At 39.9% G+C, this 21,201-nt stretch overlaps 1 protein-coding gene across 4 annotated transcripts in view; it reads left to right on the top strand.

The window, feature by feature from the left end:
* Nucleotides 1–20,146, top strand: part of RALGAPB (Ral GTPase activating protein non-catalytic subunit beta) — a 101,423-nt gene extending 81,277 nt beyond the window's left edge. For all 4 annotated transcript variants that reach the window (XM_059036302.2, XM_059036304.2, XM_059036301.2 and 1 more), the window contains 8 exons: nt 3,505–3,663; nt 5,513–5,678; nt 8,667–8,789; nt 10,045–10,181; nt 11,876–11,984; nt 12,751–12,829; nt 15,065–15,213; nt 16,055–20,146. In XM_059036302.2, coding sequence (XP_058892285.1) covers nt 3,505–3,663; nt 5,513–5,678; nt 8,667–8,789; nt 10,045–10,181; nt 11,876–11,984; nt 12,751–12,829; nt 15,065–15,213; nt 16,055–16,248 — 1,116 coding nt within the window. In that variant the 3' untranslated portion in view covers nt 16,249–20,146. The remainder of the gene's footprint in view (nt 1–3,504; nt 3,664–5,512; nt 5,679–8,666; nt 8,790–10,044; nt 10,182–11,875; nt 11,985–12,750; nt 12,830–15,064; nt 15,214–16,054) is intronic.
* The last annotated feature ends 1,055 nt before the right edge of the window (nt 20,147–21,201 follow it).

Here is a 21,201-nt window from a genome sequence, read left to right as displayed (position 1 = left end):
GGGAGACAAGAAGAACTTTAATAGTCCTGTCTCTGAGATTGCAGTTTTCCTTTCATGTCATCTATTCTGCTTGAAATTTTTAAGCTTTCAAGGAAATAATTCTCATGCTTTCTCACCTGGTTCAGAACATAGGAAAAGGGGACTTCCCTGGTGGTCCAGTGGTTAAGACTCTGCACTCCCAATGCAGGGGGCCCAGGTTCGATCCCGGGAATTAGATTCCACATGGCACAACTAAGAGCCTGCATGCTGCGATGAAGATCCCGCGTGCTGCAGCTAAGACCCAGCACAGCTAAATAAATATTTTTTTTTAAAAAGAGAACATAGGGAAAAGAAAGTAAACTGGTTTATTTTTTGAATCTTAGCTTATCTCTAATAACTTAAACCAGACAGCACACACATATGAAAAATCTATAAACCAGTCTTTACTTATGAATATATGTGCAAAAGTGTTAAGGAGAATGCTAGTAAAACTGAATTCAGCAGCGTGTTAAACAAATTAACTACTGCAACCAAGTAAGGTTTATCCTAGGAACTCAAGGAGAGTCAGTTATTGGTAAATATTAGTAAAGTTATTAAGAAAATAATTTGATCCTATTTTAGCAGATCAGTCAATAAAGCAGTCAGTATTCAGTAGAATAATATTCAGTCTGATTTTTTTTTTTTTTTTTTTTTTTTTTTTGCGGTATGCGGGCCTCTCACTGTTGTGGCCTCTCCCTTTGCGGAGCACAGGCTCCGGACGCGCAGGCTCAGTGGCCATGGCTCACGGGCCCAGCCGCTCCGCGGCATGTGGGATCTTCCCAGACTGGGGCACGAACCAGTGTCCCCTGCATCGGCAGGCGGTCTCTCAACCACTGCGCCACCAGGGAAGCCCCAGTCTGATTTTTAAAAAATGAATAAACGAAAATCAAGAACTTTGCCAGGGCCAGTAAAGTAGATCTCAGTAAATGGCAGCCTGTTTAGGAAACAAGATGGGGAATGAGGAAACTAGAACCACCCTTCGTTAAAAATCAGAGGTAAAGGATATCTACCTTGGCCACTGTTTAACACTAAGAGTTTTTTAGTTAATGAAAAGTTATTTTAATTTTTATTTTATTCTTAATTAAAAAAAATTTTTTTTTGCCTGTGTTGGGTCTTCATTGCTGCACATAGGCTTTCTCTAGTTGTGGCGAGTTGGGGCTACTCTTCATTGAGGTGCACGGGTTTCTCATTGCAGAGGCTTCTCTTGTTGCAGAGCTCTAGGCATGTGGGGTTCAGTTGTTGCAGCACACGGGCTCAGTAGTTGTGGCATGCAGGCCCTAGAGCATGCAGGCTTCAGTAGTTGAGGCACAGGGGCTCAGTAGTTGCAACGAGTGGGCTTAGTTGCTCCGTGGCATGTGGGGTCTTCCCAGACCAGGGATTGAACCCGTGTCCCCTGCATATGCAGCCAAATTCTTAACGACTGCACCACCAGGGAAGTCCCTATTTTAATTTTTAAATAATTATAGATTAACAAAGTTTTTTTAAAAATGTGCAGGGAGGTTCCCCCAATGGGTAACATCTTACATAACTACAGTATAGCATCAAAGCCAGGAAAATCAGTGAAATATTAAAAGAAACTAAATAAGAGGAAAAAAACCATTGGAAAGGAAAAGACAGTTCCCAGGTAATATGATTTCTAATTAGATAGCCATAAGAGAATCAATAGAATGTTTAAAGTAAATGAGAATTAAGATCACTACACACAAAGTACAGACATTAATGACTGTGGCTCTAATATCCAGTTAGAAATATGATGCCAAAATACCTCAGTTACAACTGCGATATTGACAAAAGTTATTACAAGAAAATGTATTAAAACACAGACCTAGAGGGAAAAACTTTAAAGTTATTAAGAGTTAAGAGATATAAAATATATGCATGTTATGTTCCTGAATCAGAAGATCATCCAGAAGAACAGCTGATGAGATAGCTTATTTAAAAAAGAAAGGATGAGGAGCCTTTGTCCTATAAGGTGTATCATAACATGCTGCAGGTCTACAGTTCCTTATCCATGATTTCAAAGTGAAAAATGAAAGCTAGAAGTTCTTTTGTATGTTTGTATAAAATTCACTTAATGGAAAAATCTGACCTGAATTGTTGTGAGGCTATTTGTAGTCTTACTTATTTAATAGTGTGAATACTCTTCTGTTTGACTGCAAAAATAGTAGTTTTTGATGATAGGGTGTTGCCTCAACCCTTGTTAGGAAAGTTACATAATGGACTAGAAGACCAGGCTCACAATTCTTGCTATTGTAGAAGAGAGTAATCCTTGCCATCTCTGGGGGATGCTTTCCTGAAAAATATCATGAATGGCCCAAACTGCTGGGCAAGATCAGGATCTCAAAGAAGATAAGGGATGGGGGGAAACAAAACAAAAAATGCCTTAAAAAATTAATGGACTATTTTTTAAAGCAGTTTTAGGTTTTCAGAACAATTGAGTAGAAAGTAGAGAGACTTCCCATATAACCTCTCTTCCTCCACACACATAGTTTCTCGTATTGTAACATCTTGCATTGTTGTGACACATCTGTAACAAGTGATGAACCAGTATGGGATGGATTATTAACTGAAGTCCGTAGTTTACATTAGAGTTTACTCTGTGTTGTACAATTCTGTGGGTTTTGAAAAATGCGTAATAACGTGTCCATCATTATAGCATTATACGAAATAGTTTCACTGCCCTATAAATCCAGTGTAGTCTTCTTAGTCATACTTGCTCCTCCTTCCCCCACCCAACCCCTGATTTTTTATTGTCTCTACAGTTTTGCCTTTTCCAGAATGTCATATAGTTGGAATCATATAGTATGTAGCCTCTTCAGATTGGCTTCTTTCACTTAGCAATTTGCATTTAAGTTTCCTGCATGTCTTTTTGTGACTTGATAGCACATTTCTTTTTATCATTGAATAATATTCCATTGTGTGGATGTATCACAGTCTACTTATCCATTCACCTACAGAAAGACACCTTGGTTACTTGCAAGTTTTGGCCATTATGAATAAAGCTGCGGTAAATATTTGTGTGCAGGTTTTTGTGTAGACATGTTTTTAATTCATATGGGAAAATACCAAGTTATGTAATTGCTTCACTGTATGGTAAGACTATGTTTAGCTTTGCAAGAAACTGCCAAATTGCCTCCCGGCATGGCTGTACGATTTTGCATTAAGACTGGCAATGAATAAGAATAAAATACATATAAAATTTTATGCTAGAAAGCTTGATATTTTATAGAGAAAATAGGATTTTAAATTATATACGTATTAAGATTTCAACTGTCTTTCAACAGAAAAAGGCAAATAAGAGAACTGGAAGGAAGTACACAAGCATGTTAAATAGCTTCTGTAGTTTGGGATTATGGTTGTGCTTATTGCTGCCACTTTATAATTTTTTTTTTTACTTAATGTTTATTAAACCATGAGCAAGTATTGCTTTTATAATTAGAATGATGAAGAGAGATAATAATTTCTCCTTTCTTCCTTTGGCGATAGGAACCTGCAAATAGTCGTCTACCTCCTCACCTTATTGCACTTGACTCCATGATACCTGGATTTTTTGATGACATTGGGTATCTGGATCTCTTGCCATGTCGTCCCTTCGACACAGTTTTTATTTTCTATATGAAGCCAGGTCAGAAAACAAACCAGGAGGTAAGATTTCTGGATTTTGGGGGTAAATTTTTATGCTGTATATTTTATAAAACCTTGAGGTAATTCTTACACCGGTTGAGTTTCCTTAGCTTTCTAGGAACTGAGTGTGACTAGAAAACAATAAGATTCTCTGAGGCCTCCTTTAGAATGGCTGAGACCTGCCTTCCCTAGCCACAGGGAAGATTTAGATTAATTTCCAGCTGCCAGCCAGTGGCCTGCAAGTTGAATTTGACTTACTTATTGTATCTTGACTAAATTTTCAAACTGTTTATTTAAAAGTTTCACTTCTGAAAAAACATTTTAATTGGAAGAAAACGAGAACTGGCTGTCAAATCAGTTTCCTGGCACTTAGAAGAATATGAAGGGATATGGGTGAACTAAACAGGTACACTTCTAAGGAGATGATGTGTTTAAGAGATGATATGTTTAAGAGATAATGGCCTGGCAACAATGCCCAGTGGATTGAGAAGTGTTCGACTGTAACACACCACATATTTTGACTTTATTAGGCCTCCAGATGGTCTTGCCATTGATTAACATTGTATGAACTACATCAGTGATCTGTGGACTGGCTGCATTAAAAGTTACTTGGGAGAGCTTTTAAAAGTAGTAATTCCAGGATCTTATCTCTGCTGATCTGATAGAGAAGTTCTGGAGTAGGCTAAGAGAATCTTATGTTTTAAGAGATTCCCCAGGTGATGTTGATACACTACCCCTCTCCCCATCTCATTTTTAATTTGTAGAGGATTTCTCCTTTTTCTTCCTCTAGCATTGGGTTTTCAACAGAAACACTGTTGCTATCTTGGGCTGGATAATTCCTTGTTATGGGAGCTGTTCTATAGAATAGGACATATAGCAGCATCTTTGGCCTCTACTCAGTAGGTCCCAGCAGTGCCCCACCAGTTGTGATATCAGAAATGTCTCCAGACATTGCCAAATGTCCCCTGGACAGCAAAATCACCCCCATGAGAACCACTGTTTTAGAACAAGGGACTTTTCTTTCTGAGGCCCAGGAATTAAGTTTGGTACTTGGTGAAAAGGAGAAACCCTTCTGGTCACTTCATTTTTTTCTGGAATGATTGCATTCTCTTCTTTGGACTATGAGAAGGATGTTTTCCCACTCATTAATTATTGAATTTTTAATAGGTTTATACTTTTTATAGCATTTGTAAAAATTTGTAAGTAAATCACATACCTATGTAATGTTTTTCACTAATCAGACTCTGTGAAGGCAGGGACTTAGTGTTTTTTGTTTACTTTTAGTAAACATGTCTAGCTCAATAATTATTTTGCTAGGGAGGGAGCTAAAGGATTTTCTTGTATTATCTCAGCTAATCTTCACAACCATCATTATTACTCACTTTATAGATGAACAAACTGAAGCAGTGGGGTTTAGAAACTTGCCCATGGCCCAGCCAGAATTTGAACCCAAATTTATCTAACTTGGAAGCATGCATTTTTAACTGCAGTGATATATATAGTCCCCAGTTTATTCTAAGCTTGGGCTTGATTTATCAGACACTCCAAAGTGAATCAATTTTTATGAAGCTTTTTTTTTTTTTTTTGCGCGGTACGTGGGCCTCTCACCGCTGTGGCCTCTCCCGTCGCGGAGCACAGGCACAGGCTCCGGATGCGCAGGCTCAGTGGCCATGGCTGACAGGTCCAGCCTCTCTGCGGCATGTGGGATCTTCCCGGACCGGGGCACGAACCCGTGTCCCCTGCATCGGCAGGTGGACTCTCAACCACTGCGCCACCAGGGAAGCCCCCGCCCCCCTTTTTTTTAATGAAGCTTATTTTGATACGCTCTTTTGCTTCCTTCATTATATCTGATGATTGGTATGTATTTCAGATTTTAAAGAATGTGGAGTCTTCCAGAAATGTTCAGCCACATTTCCTAGAATTTTTGCTCTCCCTTGGCTGGGCGGTAGATGTGGGCAGACACCCTGGCTGGACTGGGCATGTTTCCACCAGTTGGTCTATTAACAGTTGCGATGATGGTGAAGGACCTGAACAAGGTAAAACTCATATGTTCATTTGTTTTTTCTTGTTTTGTTACTCTTGGCTTTTCCCCCTTTACTATTAGTTTGTAGTCTTATTAAAAAAAACAAGCAGAGGTACAGAATGGAAAAGTCTCTTTCCTCTAATCCTCACAGGAGGTCACTTAATAATTGTATAGTCGTCCAGACATTTTCTGTTAATATGGGGAATACTTACGTATATGTATATATAAATGAATGTACATGTTATATACATATATAATGACAGAGTTAATATAATTAATGGCCTAATTATCACAAGGTTAATAAGTTCCTTTTTTTGTAGTGTGAGTGGACAAATTCCATTTTCTATAACAATATTATAATAAATTTAGATTATAGCAAACAGTACAGTTTCCTAACAAGTGTATTTTGTCTAATAAATATAGTTTTCTATTAACAGATGTGTTTTTTAGACTTTGTGGCTGTCATTTAAGTTACATTCTTGGGATATTATATAAAAATCTTTGTAGTAAACAGCTGACTATCTTAGAGATCCATGCCCATCTCTGCAAATCCTCCTGAGGAACTGTAATCAGGATAACAAGTACCAGAGCAAGTATAAGTTTAAACTTAAGGCCTTTGCACCACCTGGCTAGTGCTTTTTGTTCTGGGGCCTCTTGAAATCACTGGAAAGTTAATAATACCTCTCTCAAGTGGGTAATGCCTGTGTCCAGTGCTTTGAATTAGCAGAGTTTTTCTGTCAACAAGATTATACTCTCTCAAGGTTTCCCATTGAATATCATTGTGACTTGTGACTTGTAATTTTTTCTACTTTCAACCAAGGTTGAATCAAAGTATTTGAGGATATGCTCTAATTTTAATTGCCTCATAACCTTTAATATGTGCCTGAGTGTATTTATAGACTAAGTTCTCATAAGTAGAATTGATAAAGGATTTGCACAGTTTTTAGTTTGATAAGTGTATAAATATATCAGTTGGATGCTTAAGGTTGCAGGTAATGGAAAACCCGACCCAAATTGGCTTAGATTTTGAAGGTCATTTATTGCCTCTTATAACTGAAGATTCCAGAGATTAGTGTACATTTTTTGTTGCCATTTGATCAGCAATCCTGTTCTATTTCTCTGCAGTTTTCCTTTAGCTCTGTTTTCCATGTGTTGGCTTTGTCCCAGCCTGGCTTTCCTCATAGTGCAAATAAGGCAGTTCTAGGCTTTACATTCACATACCACACTAGTCTGAAGAGGAGAGATTAGCTGAGTCTCAGAACCTCCCTTTTCCCCAAATCCTGAGATATGCAGTGATTGGACCACCCTGAGCCTGTTGCTGTGGCAAGAGAGATGGAATGATTCTTATAGAAATAAACAAGGTAGAGGAGGGGAGGGTAGAATGGATGTTGGGGCAGTCAACACAGTGTGTACTGCAGTAGACACAAGTACCTGCCCAGCATCTAAACCGGGAGTCAGCAACTACAGCCCATGCCTGTTTTTGTAAATAAAGTTTTATTGGATCTCAGCCACGCTTCTTTATGTATTATCTGACTGCTTTCATGCTACAATGGCAGACTTAAGTAGTCGTGGCAGAGACATTATGGCCTTATTTACTATCTGATCCTTTGCAGAAAAAGTTTGCTAACCTCTGGTCTAAACTTCCTGTTTGCCACATCCTCACCAATTTAGGTGTCTTCTGGTCTGTTAGGTGAGGAATTTTCTATTTTTAATTATGATTGAGTTTCAGCATCTTCTCATATTTTTTTTAAATAAATTTATTTATTTATTTATTTATGGCTGTGTTGGGTCTTCGTTTCTGTGCGCGGGCTTTCTCTAGTTGTGGCGAGCGGGGGCTACTCTTCATTGCGGTGCGCGGGCCTCTCACTGTTGCGGCCTCTCCGGTTGCGAAGCACTGGCTCCAGACGCGCAGGCTCAGTAGTTGTGGCGCACGGGCTTAGCTGCTCCGCGGCATGTGGGATCTTCCCGGCCCGGGGCTCGAACCCGTGTCCCCTGCATCAGCAGGCAGATTCCCAACCACTGCGCCACCAGGGAAGCCTCTTCTCATATTTTTATTTCTTACCTGAGAACTCCTTGTTCATTTCCTCTTCCCATTTTTTTGTCAGGTTGTTGATCTTTTATGTACCACTGGCAGGGCATTGTGTTCATTTTAATTGAAAACTATACTAGCTCTCAGGAATGTTACTTTTGTTAATTCAGTCTTGCTGGCTTAGAACAGGTACTATTACTAAACTGCCTGTACACTTTCATATTATATCACTGATCACTGGGGAAAGTGGAACAGAAGCAAAGCTGAGGAACAGTAGAGAGAGACCAGGGACAGGAAATGCCTTGAAAGCAAGAGTACACACCCGCAGACATCTGTCCCCCTTCCCTTCAGAGGGACTGTGGTAGTCTTCTCCCTTTTGATTACTGTTACCTCTTCCAAAAAGACTGTTCCCTAAATCCGCCTTATACAGATGAGCTAAAGGTCCTGCTAATCAGAAGTGGTCTGATTTAGAGTAGTTTCAGAAAGTATGAAATTAAGATTTTATGATTTAAAGTTAGTGTACGTGCACTACAACTACTGAGCCTGCACTCTAGAGCCTGCACGCCACAACTACTGAGCCCGTGTGCCACAACTACTGAAGGCCATATGCCTAGAGCCCGTGCTCCACGACAAAGGGAAGCCACCACAATGAGAAGCCCATGCACTGCAACGAAGAGTAACCCCCGCTCGCTGCAACTAGAGAAAGCCCGCATGCAGCAATGAAGACCCAGTGCAGCCAAAAATAAATAAATTAAATAAGTTTTTAAAAATACAACTTCTAGTTTAAAAAATAAAGTTAGTGTAAAGACATGTAATGAACATTTATGGTTTATTCTTCTTATTAATTGGTTCATGTTGGAAATGTACCTTCTATTTATTATCACTTTATTAACCAGTTAAAATGTCATGAAGCAGGATGATATTGGTTTTCCCCACTTTTTAGAGCAGTAATGTAGTGTTTCTCGTTCCTAGATGAAGTGATTTCCTCTGAAGATGCTGGGGCTAGCATTTTCAATGGACAGAAGAAGGTGCTGTATTATGCTGATGCCCTTACAGAAATAGCTTTTGTGGTTCCTTCTTCTGTGGAGTCCTTAAGTAAGGGCATATTTTGTATGGAACTATTTTTGTATTCACTGGTTTGTGCAGTAGTATTGCATTGGGGGAGATTCTGAAGTCATCTAAGACATTCTTCAGCTTCAAAGGCATGATAGCTTTTAGATTATGCAGAGGTACAGGATGTTATCCCCTCTTAACTAAAGGAAAGTAGTTAAAAACAAGAAGACTGGCCCTCTAATAATAATTTTTAAATAAAGGAGATCCACTTTGGCCCATTTTTTAACTTGTTAAAATCTGATTAATACATAGAAGCCCTATTTTCCAGTTTATTGATTTCTTTCTCTAATTATGAGTAAGCCCTCACCTGCTTCCCTGTTTCCATGTGAGAGCCTTTATGTGGAACCCCAGAGCATCCTGCAATTGGAAGGCTCTCATGATGGCATCTGGTTGATCTTCTAACACCGAGGAGGAGAAACTTCAGCCTAGAAAAGGTGGTGATTAAGCCTGTTCTTTTCAAGGATCAGGAGTGATCATTACTTCTCAGTCTGAATTCTTAGTCTGATTTTGCCTAGAACCTTTGCTTCCTACAAATTAAACTAATTTCTTTGTGCCTCACCAGGCAGTAGGTGGAAAACTTCAACTTCTTCATTGAGGCCATCCATAGGCTAGGATGCTGCACATCACACTTTGATGATCTCATCTCTAGGCTAATGACTTTTTGTGTACCCTAGCCTACCTAGGCAGCCTCCTAACCTTTGTATTTAGACCCTTAATTTTGCCCTCTAGGCCCCTCTCTGTCTCTTACTGTGGGGCCAGTTGTGTCCCTGGCAGGAGGGGCCTTCCATGTTCTAGGTCAGTGTCTTAGCAGCTGTTTGCCTTCATGTCAAGGCTGTGATCTACCACCTGAATTCCAGAAGCCAGGCCCCATCTGTCCTCTATGAACTGAGTCCCTGCCTGGTGTCTCTGGCCCAGCCTGTTTGCACCAACTCAGTAGAGCCAGAGCCAGCGAATTATGGCACACAGGCAAAATTCAGAACACTAAGAATGGTATTTACATTTTTAAAGGGTTGTAAATAAAATACAAAGAAGAATATGCAGTAGAGACCTGTATAGCCAGCAAAGCCTGAAATATTTATTACCTGATCCTTTGCAGAAAAACTTTGCCAACCCTTGCTCTAGAAGCAATGCTTTGCTTAGGTGACTTAGGTTGGACTGTTAGCATAACTAGTTTAATAAACACGTTTTTCTAAAGAAGTAGTAGGTATTATAATTATTTTTTTTCTTTATGCTATAGCTGATTCATTGGAAAGTAACATCTCAGACCAAGATAGTGATTCAAATATGGATCTTATGCCAGGAATTCTGAAACAGCCATCCCTGACACTTGAGCTTTTCCCTAATCACACAGACAATCTTAATTCCTCACAGAGGGTAAGTCACTTTGTTGATAAACCTCCAAAAATGTGTAGTGAAATGGAAGAAATTCTAGAATCACACCTGAAAAGCTTTTAATTTTAACCGAGAGTAATTATAGCAGTACTGATTCATTAGTACCTTAATTTTTAAAATCAAATTCTTATGCTTTTCTTTTTTTCAGCTTGCAACAAATATTTAATTCTAATTCAGCCTTCGTTGTTTTCCTTGATTTAGCCATTTTAGTTCCGTGCTTGGTTCTTTCACCCATTCCATCTCAAGCCTAGGTTTTTATTTGGTCCCTAAAATATCCACTAAAGGTACAACAGTTACTATACATTTCATAGCATTAATCATGCAAAATTCAACTTAAGTCTGACAACGTACAGATGACAGCATTTTGAAGAATTGCCCAGTGTTTGAATAAATGCACTGATTGAGGCAACACAGCAGCTACTACAAGAAGACAGCATTTTACTTTTATCCTTTTTCCTTACCTTATCAGATGTTATGTCTTATCTGTGTTCTCCCCTCATGTTATGTCTTAATCCTTACTGGAAAGTGACTGTGATAACAAGAGTACAGGATCAGTTTACAGGTGTAAGAAAATTGATTTAGAACAAATAATAAAAAAGACAAAAGAAGTGTAGTGTAAACTTTTCTGAAGCCCTTCTTCCATTGTAAAGGGGTTTAATTTGGCTCTTTCTACACTTAAAATTATTTTTAATGTTAAGTATTTGCTTAAAAGAATATAGAAGAGGTTCACCTTTAAAATTGATTTAGGAAAAAAAGTTAACTTGTATAAAACTCTCAAGTAGACTGATTTTGAAAATCATGAGTTGCTACCTTTAAAAAGGTTTCACAGAATACAGTTTGGAGAAGAACAAGTCAGGTAATGCAGAATTTTAGTCAGATCTAATAGTCAGGGATTGCTACTCATTTTCTGAATGCCAACGTGGTTACGATTAGAAGGGAAATTCCTCAACGTGAAACAGAACTCTACTAGAAACCTGCAGCTAACATTATACTTACACATTATTCTGAAAGCTTTCCCCCCAAATGGAGGCAAGGATGTTTGCTCTCACTACTTCTATTCACAAGATAGTAGAGGTTTTATGCAGGGAAATAAGAAAAAGAAATAAAATGCATAAAGCTTGGTTATTTCTTAAAATCCAAAGAATGACAACTCTTAAAGCACCATGTTTTTATTTACCACATACTTTGCAGACTACTAACAAACTTAAGGAAAGAAAAATCATATCATTATATCAGTAGATACAGGAAAAGCTGTTGACAAGAATTCAGCACTGAAAGGATCCCCAGGCAAATCAGTGATGTTGCTATGATGGAAAAACCTTACTGCTTTCTCACCATAGAGATAGACTCAGATCCTTTTTAAGCACTCATTAAGACATTGTATCAAATTTTATTTTTATAACTATAATTGTTTACTGTTCCTTATCTTTTTTTCATTTGAAGTTTCTAGACCTTCATTTCCTTGTTCTAGTTTGAGGCTTGATAAACAGAGGAACCAAAGAAGGGCTTTTTTGCAAATGTATTTTATACTTTTTTCCGGAAGAGACTTCCCATGACATGATCCTTATTTCACTGGGTAGCTTGATGAATGTATGGTTGTAGTTTTATTAAGCCAGTGTTTTTTATTTGTTTGTTTGTTTTTCTTCCTCTCTTCTGCTTTTCTCTGCCTCATATAGCTCAGTCCCAGTTCCAGAATGAAGAAGCTGCCTCAGGGGCGCCCTGTGCCTCCCCTTGGACCTGAGACAAGAGTTTCTGTAGTCTGGGTGGAACGCTATGATGATATAGGTACTGTGTAAGGACTTTGTCCATAAATAAGATTATAATAGGATGACTGATGACTTGTTAAATGTCTAAAGGGAGTGGCAGCATAGGCCCTATATGGTGGCCAAGAGCTGGGGCTAGAGTTCAGCAAGCCTGGATTTCATTAAGCCTTAGGTCACTCATCTGTTAAATGAGTGATCCAGCACTTATTTCATAGTTGTGAAGATTTGATGAGACTCATGTTTACAAAAAGCCTGTAGCTCTTCTTGGTATGACAGTTACTGGTTTGTGGCCACTTGGTCCCACTGCTTGTAGCCCCCAGTTACCCCAGAACCTCTGGAAAGGAGAAGGGGGAACACCTCCCTCAGCCTCTTTCCACAGGACCCTACTGTCTATTTTGGTGTAAAGATTAATTTGTCCTTAGGGATTCTGCTATGGATATGTTTCTCATGATTTTTATGTAAGCTGCATGAGAATATTAGAAATGTGTATTTATCCTAGAATCTCATCCAGCTCAGAGTTTATTTATAAGAAAGTGTGATAGTTGCTTTCCAGAACTTCCAAGCCCTCCAAGACTATAGATTATGTTCTGTAAAAACTCTCTGCTTTAGATGAACTTATCTAAAATACGTCTTAAGGGATAATTTTTTTTTAATTTGTGAAGAATAGTTAGGATTATATATTTTAGGATAGCGCAGTCCATATATTTGTTGCCCGCTCTGTGAAGAGATTAGGAAAATAGGTTTCCTAGCAGGGAGGTATTAATTGTAATGCTATGGTTTTCTTCCAGAAAACTTTCCCCTCTCAGACCTGATGACAGAAATCAGTACTGGTGTGGAAACTACTGCAAATAGTAGCACTTCTCTGAGGTACGCTCTTTACTTGCTTGAAGTTCGTCAGCATTGTGTTTAAGCATAGAGAAACCTAGTTTTTACAATATGTTGATTGCAGTTTCATTAAGCGATAAAGACTTTAATGAAACAAAAGGGATGAAGGCAGTAAGAAGTAAACATAATTAGGGGAAAAGAAAGAAGTTTGTAGATTAATGCACAAAGTGATCAAATTAGCAAGGATTTTTAAATGGCATAATTAATTGCTATTTAAATTTATCTGAGGCAAAAAGAAAGATGGAGAAGTAGAGGCAATTAAGTATTAATGAAGGCTGATAATAGAGTAGCAATATTAGATAGAAATAATGGAATTAAATTGGTCAAAATATTCTGAATAGATAGCAGTTAAAATATCCTCATCACATAGGAGCTATTTAATGGAAAAATATTTCTAAGTAAAACATAATACTAACTTTATTATAATATTAAGATTTTTATTTTAGCTTTTCATGCACAAAAAGGGTAAGAACAGAATAATATGATTCTAAGAATAATAAGAATGTATCTGTGCAGGCTTTATCGTTTCAAAGCTTTTTGCTTGCTTGTCTTTGGTTTAAACACATAATTTATATCAAGCTGAACTTGATATTTTAACTTTGAGTAAGTTCCTTCTGTTTCGGTGATCTGGTTTGCATTGCACGTAAGATGAGTTTAGATTACTGTTGTAGAAATGAAGTCAGTAAACGTGGTTTATTTTAACATTATCATACTAAATTTCTAGAATAGGGCAAGTCATTCTTAAAACTTCCATGTTTGTTTTGGGTTTTTTTAGGCCACACCACGTGGCATGCGGGATCTTATTGACAGTTCTCCGACCAGGGTTTGGAACCCGTGCTCCCTGCAGTGGAAGCAGAGTCTTAACTGCTGGACTGCCAGGGAAGTCCCCATGTTTTTTATGCTAAAGTATTTTAAAGCAAATTACAGAGTTTCTAACATTCTAAATATGCACCTCTCAAGATTAAGAACACTTTTCAAATAGATAAAGATAACATTATCACAGTAATAAAGTTAGTAGCAATTCCTTAATTTCATCTAGTAGCCAGCTCACATTCAAATTTCTCCATTTTCCCTAAAATAGTCTTTATAGCTGGTTTGTTTAAACCAGCATCCGTTTCATCCATCTGGTGTTAATTCTTTCAGTCTCTCTTAATACAGAACAGTCCTGTTTTTCTTTTTTTTGTCCATGACTGACTTGCTGAAGAGACCAGGATAGATTTCATGAGGGGTACTTTTCTAGAACTAGTTTGGAAGAGAACGTTTAAGTCTCTTGTACTGTTTGTTGTTGTTTTAATCTTTTTAGGTCAAAAGTTCTAATATGATTGGACTGTAAAATTTGTGTTTTACTAGTAGTTTAGCAAAGTTTAGAATTTGTCTTGGGGACAGAATTAGTATAAGATTGATTTTTATTAAATGTCTTAAAAAATTGACTCAGTGTCACTTTTGCCAAAATCACTTTAGAAAGAAAGCTCATTGTGTTGCAAAACAAAAACAAACCAAAACCCTGGCATATAGCATCGAAGAGTAACATGGGTACCTCTAGATGCATTAGCATAGCCCCGACACATGATGTGTAATTCAGTCTTCTAAAGGTACGGTTGCTGACCTTGGCGGCTGTGTTACCTGTTCAGAGGCTTTGAGGGCTTTGACTGTGCTAAGATTCAGACATTTATCACCTCTGCTGAGGAGGACACTTGCAACTGACCCAGACTAAGGTCCTCCCGACCTCTTTCCCCAGCCCCTAAAAAAAAATCATATCAGGGATTCCCATAGTGAACCTAAACTGTATTTCCACTTCTTCTCTGAGGTGCCAGCATTGACTGTGGTGGAATTCCCTGCCCTCTGGCCAGCCCCACTTTTGTTCCCTACAAGAAGGAGGAACTAAGTAAAAGTCCCATGGCTGGTTGCTATTGATGGTTCCCCACCATACATTTTTCTGGCCTTTCCTTCCACCCTGTATTCCCAGTGGTTTTCTAAGCACAATTTTTAGCCCCTTTTTTGGTCAGCTTCAAAAGGCCAGCCCCAGTGATGGGTAATTAGAGTCAGGTGTTGGTGTGGGGAGCTTCACCATGGGCTCCCAGAGAGAAGATTCTGAGCAGACTGATCACTTGTCTCTTCTCAAATACGGCAGTAAGTCCCCTTGGTATGCTTATATTATACATGGGGGACTTCAGCTCTTGCATATCTGGGGTAAAAAGAGTTTTTTCTTTTATTAAGATCTACTGCTCTTGAAAAAGAAGTTCCTGTCATCTTCATCCACCCTTTAAACACTGGATTATTCCGGATTAAAATTCAAGGAGCCACTGGAAAATTTAACATGGTCATCCCTCTTGTGGATGGGATGATTGTCAGCAGGCGAGCACTCGGTAAGCTTCATCTGTGGCTGAAGGATTGAATTTTCTTTTCATTTAAAAAAAGAATAAATTTATTTATTTTTGGCTGCATTGGGTCTTCGTTGCTGTGCGTGGGCTTTCTCTAGTTGCAGCAAGCAGGGGCCACTCCTTGTTGCAGTGAGTGGGCTTCTCGCTGCGGTGGCTTCTCTTGTTGCGGAGCACAGGCTGTAGGTGTGCAGGCTTCAGTAGTTGTGGCACACGGGCTCAGTAGTTGTGGCTCACGGTCTCTAGAGCACAGGCTCAGTAGTTGTGGCTCACGGGCTTAGTTGCTCCACAGCATGTGGGATATTCCCAGACCAGGGATCAAACTCGTGTCCCCTGCATTGACAGGCAGATTCTTAACCACTGCACCACCAGGGAAGTCCCATTGAGTTTTCTATTTTTTTTTTCTATTTATTTATTTAACGTTTTCATGAACCAAAAAGAAGTATAAATAAGGAAATGGTGATATTACTTAGTAGGTCCCACATGTGGAAAATCCTGTGGCTCTTGTTAAAAGGAAGCATGTTTGGTTCTGTTCTGAAGTGTGCTTAATCTGCTTAGTATGGGCACAACTATAATTCACAACCTTCCAGTACTGGAAAACGAACACAGTTGTTCACAGTCCAGGGCAGGAAATGGGTTGTCAGGCTAGATTTTGATTTTGTTTTTCCTTATCATTGTGTGTTTCTTCTGACAGTTTTATCTTAGTAGAGCTCTGTCTCTCTGGGGACAAGGAGTTTTGCAAATGGAATGAAATAGTTTGAGTTTGCAGAGAATAGTTCACTTGAATACTGATAGTTCACCTAGCTGACTAAAACCCTCTGTTTTCAAGGTTTTCTGGTGAGGCAGACTGTAATTAACATTTGTAGAAGAAAGAGACTGGAAAGTGACTCCTACAGTCCACCACATGTCCGCCGGAAACAGAAGATCACCGACATTGTCAACAAGTACCGGAACAAGCAGTTGGAGCCAGAGTTTTATACTTCACTTTTTCAGGAGGTTGGACTCAAGAACTGTAGTTCTTAGACCACTGTCTGTCTAGGACTATTGAACTCTAGTTTGGAGCTATAATATCAAAGCAAAACAATTTGATAGGTGATCACTGTAACAATAAAACAAATCACTCCCCAAGAGCTTACCGTTTAATCACCAGAATAGAAGAGACACATTATAAACCCATCTGAGAGAAGACTTTTCGGCTTTTTAGTGAAATGGGCTCCCAGACACAATCATATTCCTGCTGGTAATGATGATATACGTTTTAGCCATAAACTTTCTTTTAAAAGTGACAATTTTAGTTAAATATAAGCCTTTTGAGGAGAAAGGCTTTTATGCATCTCAGTTAAACATGTGCATTGGTAGTTTCAAATTTGCAAATTAGAAGTTGAAGATAGTTTTATACCTCACTTTTTAGGAGATTGTGTTCAAAAGTAAAATCTGTCTCAGAATCTTCCAGGACATTTAAAGACTCGTGTTGATAGCATGGAGGAGAAGGAAGGAAACCTCAACTTTCTGCTCACTCGTAGGTCCATTTGTCATCCAGCTGTCATCCAAATGTCAAACTGACAGAAAAGAACTTAAGTGTTTTTTGCTCAGATAAGAAGTCTGAGATTAAAATATTTCATAGTTTTTCTCCACATTTCAAAAAGTTACTCTCATCACTGCAAAGGTCTGTCTGAAGGCCTCAGTTTCTGGGCAGCCCAGGAACAGATCTAAAATGGAAGCATGGCCCAGTCCTTTAATGAGGATACAAGTGGAGTTTGTGGAGTTAAGTTAGAAGACAGCTGTGATGCCTCCACTCTCTCCATTATTGTCTAGCTCCGTGTCATTATGACAGGTTAACCATTTGTAATTCCTTCGTAATTTCTTGGTTAAATATTAAGAAGTATAAATTCACAGCAAAGGTTAAACATTATTTGGTTTCATCCATTGTCTCTTATTTCAGGACCAAGCAGGAAACTGCAGTGGTATGAAGGATTCTAATTTGGGGTTCAGGAAATAGCCTCTCAACACTACTAATTCAGATCTCTCCCAGAGAGCTACTAGATTTCATCATAATTGACAAACATTAGCGACCACCTCCTTGGGTGGCTGCTTTTAGAAATGGCTGTTGTCATATTTTCTGGACTTTGCCGGCTGAAGGCACAACAAATCCCTGCCCGGGTTTTTGAAATACTTCTGTTACCTCGCTGCTATTTTTCTGCCAGGGATAAATGTTTTGAGGTGGCCAGACCCAGAACATCCTTACAAGGATTCCTGTTACAGTGCTAGAGTATACAGTGCTCATTTCTCCTATTCTTATGTGCTTTCTTCTTTTTAATACTATTTTATGTTAATAAGTGACATTTAAAAGTCCAAAGAGGAGCGATCACAGTTGTATAAGGGGTGATTTCCCACTTGAACTCTGATGTCAGTAGATTCTGTAGGTCAGGCCTACAGTGGTCTGTTTGGTTTGATGTTTTGGTAGTTTACTTAGAGGGTGGGAAATAGTATAGGACCTAATTCCCTGTGCAGATATTTCTATTCCAGAAGTACATGTTGATATCTATGAGCAAGAAACGGCATAGCAGCTCTTGGTTTTAAGTTTGCCGTACCTTTTTCTTCGTGTTTGTTTTAAGCTCAGGTAAAGGTAACCTCCTCCTTCTATGACTCCAGTTTCCATTCAGGGTATAATATTATTCAGTAATTGATTTTCTTTTTTATCTGGGCAATAAATTGATGTTTCCAGATGGTAGCATGGGGGAGGGGGTTGTATGATTAGCACGTTCTACCCTAAAAATGTTTTAGTAGCTCAGCAGGTGTAAAGTGAGGTTTAACAACTTTCATGGAAATTCCAGATTGACATTTCATGGGGAAAAAAATGGGCACTTGTTCTGATGGATGTGGACAAAGAAGGCTATAAATTAATGTGCAACTTATAACATTCCAGAGGTTAAAAATAACTGATGTAGGTGTACCTCTTCAGTGTGACTCTTCAGATAACACTCTTACCTTTGGCATAGTTCTGCTGTCAGCAAAATGTATGGTGGTGTGTGTGTTGGGGTGGCCTTCCTGATGCTTCAGTTTGCTCTAATTTCTGACAACTCTTTGTAATTCTAATGGCTTTGATAAGTCAGTGAACACCCATGTTGAATGCATTTATGATCTGGAAGACTTTGTGGCCTCCCAGGGAAGGAGGGGTGGCCTAGGACCGTGCTGCTCCCAAAGGCATGAAACCCCAGTGTGTACAGCACAGGCGGAGTGTGGGGCACACACACCTCGCAGGTGCTGACTCCTGCTGCCCAGAGTCACGTCTGCCTAAAAAGGGAGTGTGCTGAGCGCCCTTGGACCTTCCACTAGTGTGGGTTTGAGTTCATGGTCACTAAGTTCTCTCAACTGCCTTTGTAAAAGTCACTTTGAGTACAGTAATGCCAGAGAAGCATACTTAGTCTATAATCTTCAGTAGTCCACTTGATAAATTTGCTAACATAGGTTCAGAACCTTTGGGGGGAAGCCAGGACCACTTCGGTCTTTGGCTTAAACAGTTTAGTTGCTGCATGTGACAGGTGCACCAGGGTGTGGATGAGTGTGGCATTTGTTAACAAGGAAAGCATTACGCAGGGGACAGAGGCAGGTAGCCCTCGGAGTCCCTTCTCACATTTGGAGGGTAGGGGCCCTCTCCCCCTCTCTGATTGGGAGCACTGAGGACAGAGAGGAGGGCTTTTGCCTTTTCCTGTTCAGCCGGCTCTCTTTTGTCCAGTGCTTCCTCCTAAGACCCCCTCCTGTCTGTTGGCCCTTTGACCTGGATAGTTAACATGGTGGTTTGACTGCCTCCCGTCCTGGCAATATATACACAACATGCATGCATGCTGTCCTCCATTTCCAGGTCTTCAGGTCCCCTGAGGCCGCCCATTCTCCTCTGGACTCATTTATAAAAACAAAATACCTACATCTTTGGCCAGTAATGTCAGTTCCCTACAGGTTGTGTGTGTGAGGCCTTCATGAGTGGTTACTTCCTGTATACACTGAGGAAGCATTTGTCAGACTGCAGAGTGATTTTTAGAGAAGCAGTGTCTTCAAGAGTATTTATTTATATTGGAAGGTGGAATTTTACCCAAAGAAAGTGGGAGTCAGCCTTGCTCAAAGACATGTAGATGGTAAAAAATGTATCGGAGGTAATTTGACACTCCTGATGGTAGTTCTCCATTCAGCATTTTAAAACCTGTTCAGGTTATATCTTCCTAAAAAAGAATTGATTTATATGTTTACATGAAACGGTAAGTTGCGTTAGGTGGTCTGTTTTAGGGATTTCCATGACAACCTCTTTTCCCGAGATGGAGAGATTGGAGGTAATACACACCCGTTCAATGTGGAATCAAACTGTGGGTTCTCAGTAGCTAAAGAAGCCATGTACTGTATAGTGTTTTTCTCGGAGTATCAACTCATGTTTTTCAGATGCTTTTCTTTTTTTAATGGTGAGGGAAAGGTGTAATTTGGGATTCCACAGTGCCTTGCATACAGTAGGCGCCCAATAAATATTTGTTGAAGCAAACCAAGTTTCCCAAGTCCTTGTCTCTTGCAGTGACCAAGAACATCTTTCTCCTCTGAAGGGCTTGGTAGTTGTGGCTAAAAAATAAGCAGTATCATTATTTGCTTGAAATCATATACACAATTTGTATGAATTTTGGTATGTTGCCAAGACATGATCTTTTTCTTATTGTATTTTCTGTAAATATTTCTGGCACTGAACTGTAAAGTAAAGGCGAAATGTAAATATGAAGGTGTCGTGTGTACCCTCGCCTCCTGTGTTTCCTCTTCGTCAGTTAGGGAAGAAGGCCCAGAGGCTTGTTTGTATTTATGCAGCCCCTTTGTCCAGAAGAAACCCATGGAATATTGAATGTAATACATTTAGTCAATTAAATTTTAAGGAGATTCTTATCTAAAACTGTCATGTGTGCTTTTGGTTTGACTCTGGCATGGGTGTTCTTCATAATTTAGATCAGTATGTTTTCACCTTGGTTTTGTAGAGTATCATGAAATACTCAAAATTTGATAAATTTTAAAAAAATTATTTGGCCTTCTATGATGGAAGGAGCTTGTGTAACTAAAGCACTGCCAACAGAGGCCCACCTTACAGAGGCCAGCAATTGCTGAGCGGCTGACTGGCTCTCTGTGTCCTGGGAACACAGAAATGCCAGCTGAACTCCCTGCCTGCAGAATATCTGAGCTCTGCCAGGGCTGGCCAGTCAGGAAAGCAGAGATGCAGGGGGCAGTCCTGCTGCTGCCCACTGGCCCTTTGAGTAGGGTCTTGGCTGCAGAAGGTTCCATGGGGCCAGATTAACACCTAATGCCTAGGTCACACGTGGGGGGGGGTGGTACCACTTGAGCAAACAGCTGTGGCGCATGAGTCTGCCAAGAGCCACCCCTCCAGCCTGGCACTGACTCCCTGTGACAATGGGTGACCCCCCAAAGTGCAACTGGAAGCCAGGGCTGCGAGTTGCCTCCCCTCAGGTGTGTGTCCACACCTGCTTGCCTCCTCACCACAGGACCTGCTGCTGGGTTCTGGTGGATGGGGGTGCTTAGCCCTGGGCTGACTGCACGGTGGCCCTGTTTTGGGGTCTGGCAAGGATATGTGTGTTCGAGCCTTTCTCAGCTGTGCTGCTCAACTCTTTCTGACCCCAGCCCCTTCAGAACCCAGTGCCAAGGGACTTCCCTGGTGGTCCAGTGGCTAAGACTCCGTGCTCCCAATGCATGGGGCTCGGGTTCGATCTCTGGTCAGGGAACTGGATCCTGCATGCCGCAACGAAGAGTTCGCATGCTGCAACTAAAGATCCTGCATGCCACAATTACGACTGGCACGGCCAAAAACGAACAAACAAAAAACAGTGCCAAGAAATCACCCCAACCCAGACCACCCAGCTCTTGATCTTGGCACCTGGGCCCTGAGTGGCACAGCTTGCCAGGCTACCATGTTTCGTGGATGCATATTCTAATACCATC

Source organism: Kogia breviceps, chromosome 14 (assembly GCF_026419965.1).
Source record: "Kogia breviceps isolate mKogBre1 chromosome 14, mKogBre1 haplotype 1, whole genome shotgun sequence".
NCBI classification, from domain to species: Eukaryota; Metazoa; Chordata; class Mammalia; order Artiodactyla; family Physeteridae; genus Kogia; species Kogia breviceps.
The sequence above is the reverse complement of the archived record's forward strand: the minus strand, read 5'-3'. Positions and strand labels throughout refer to the sequence as shown.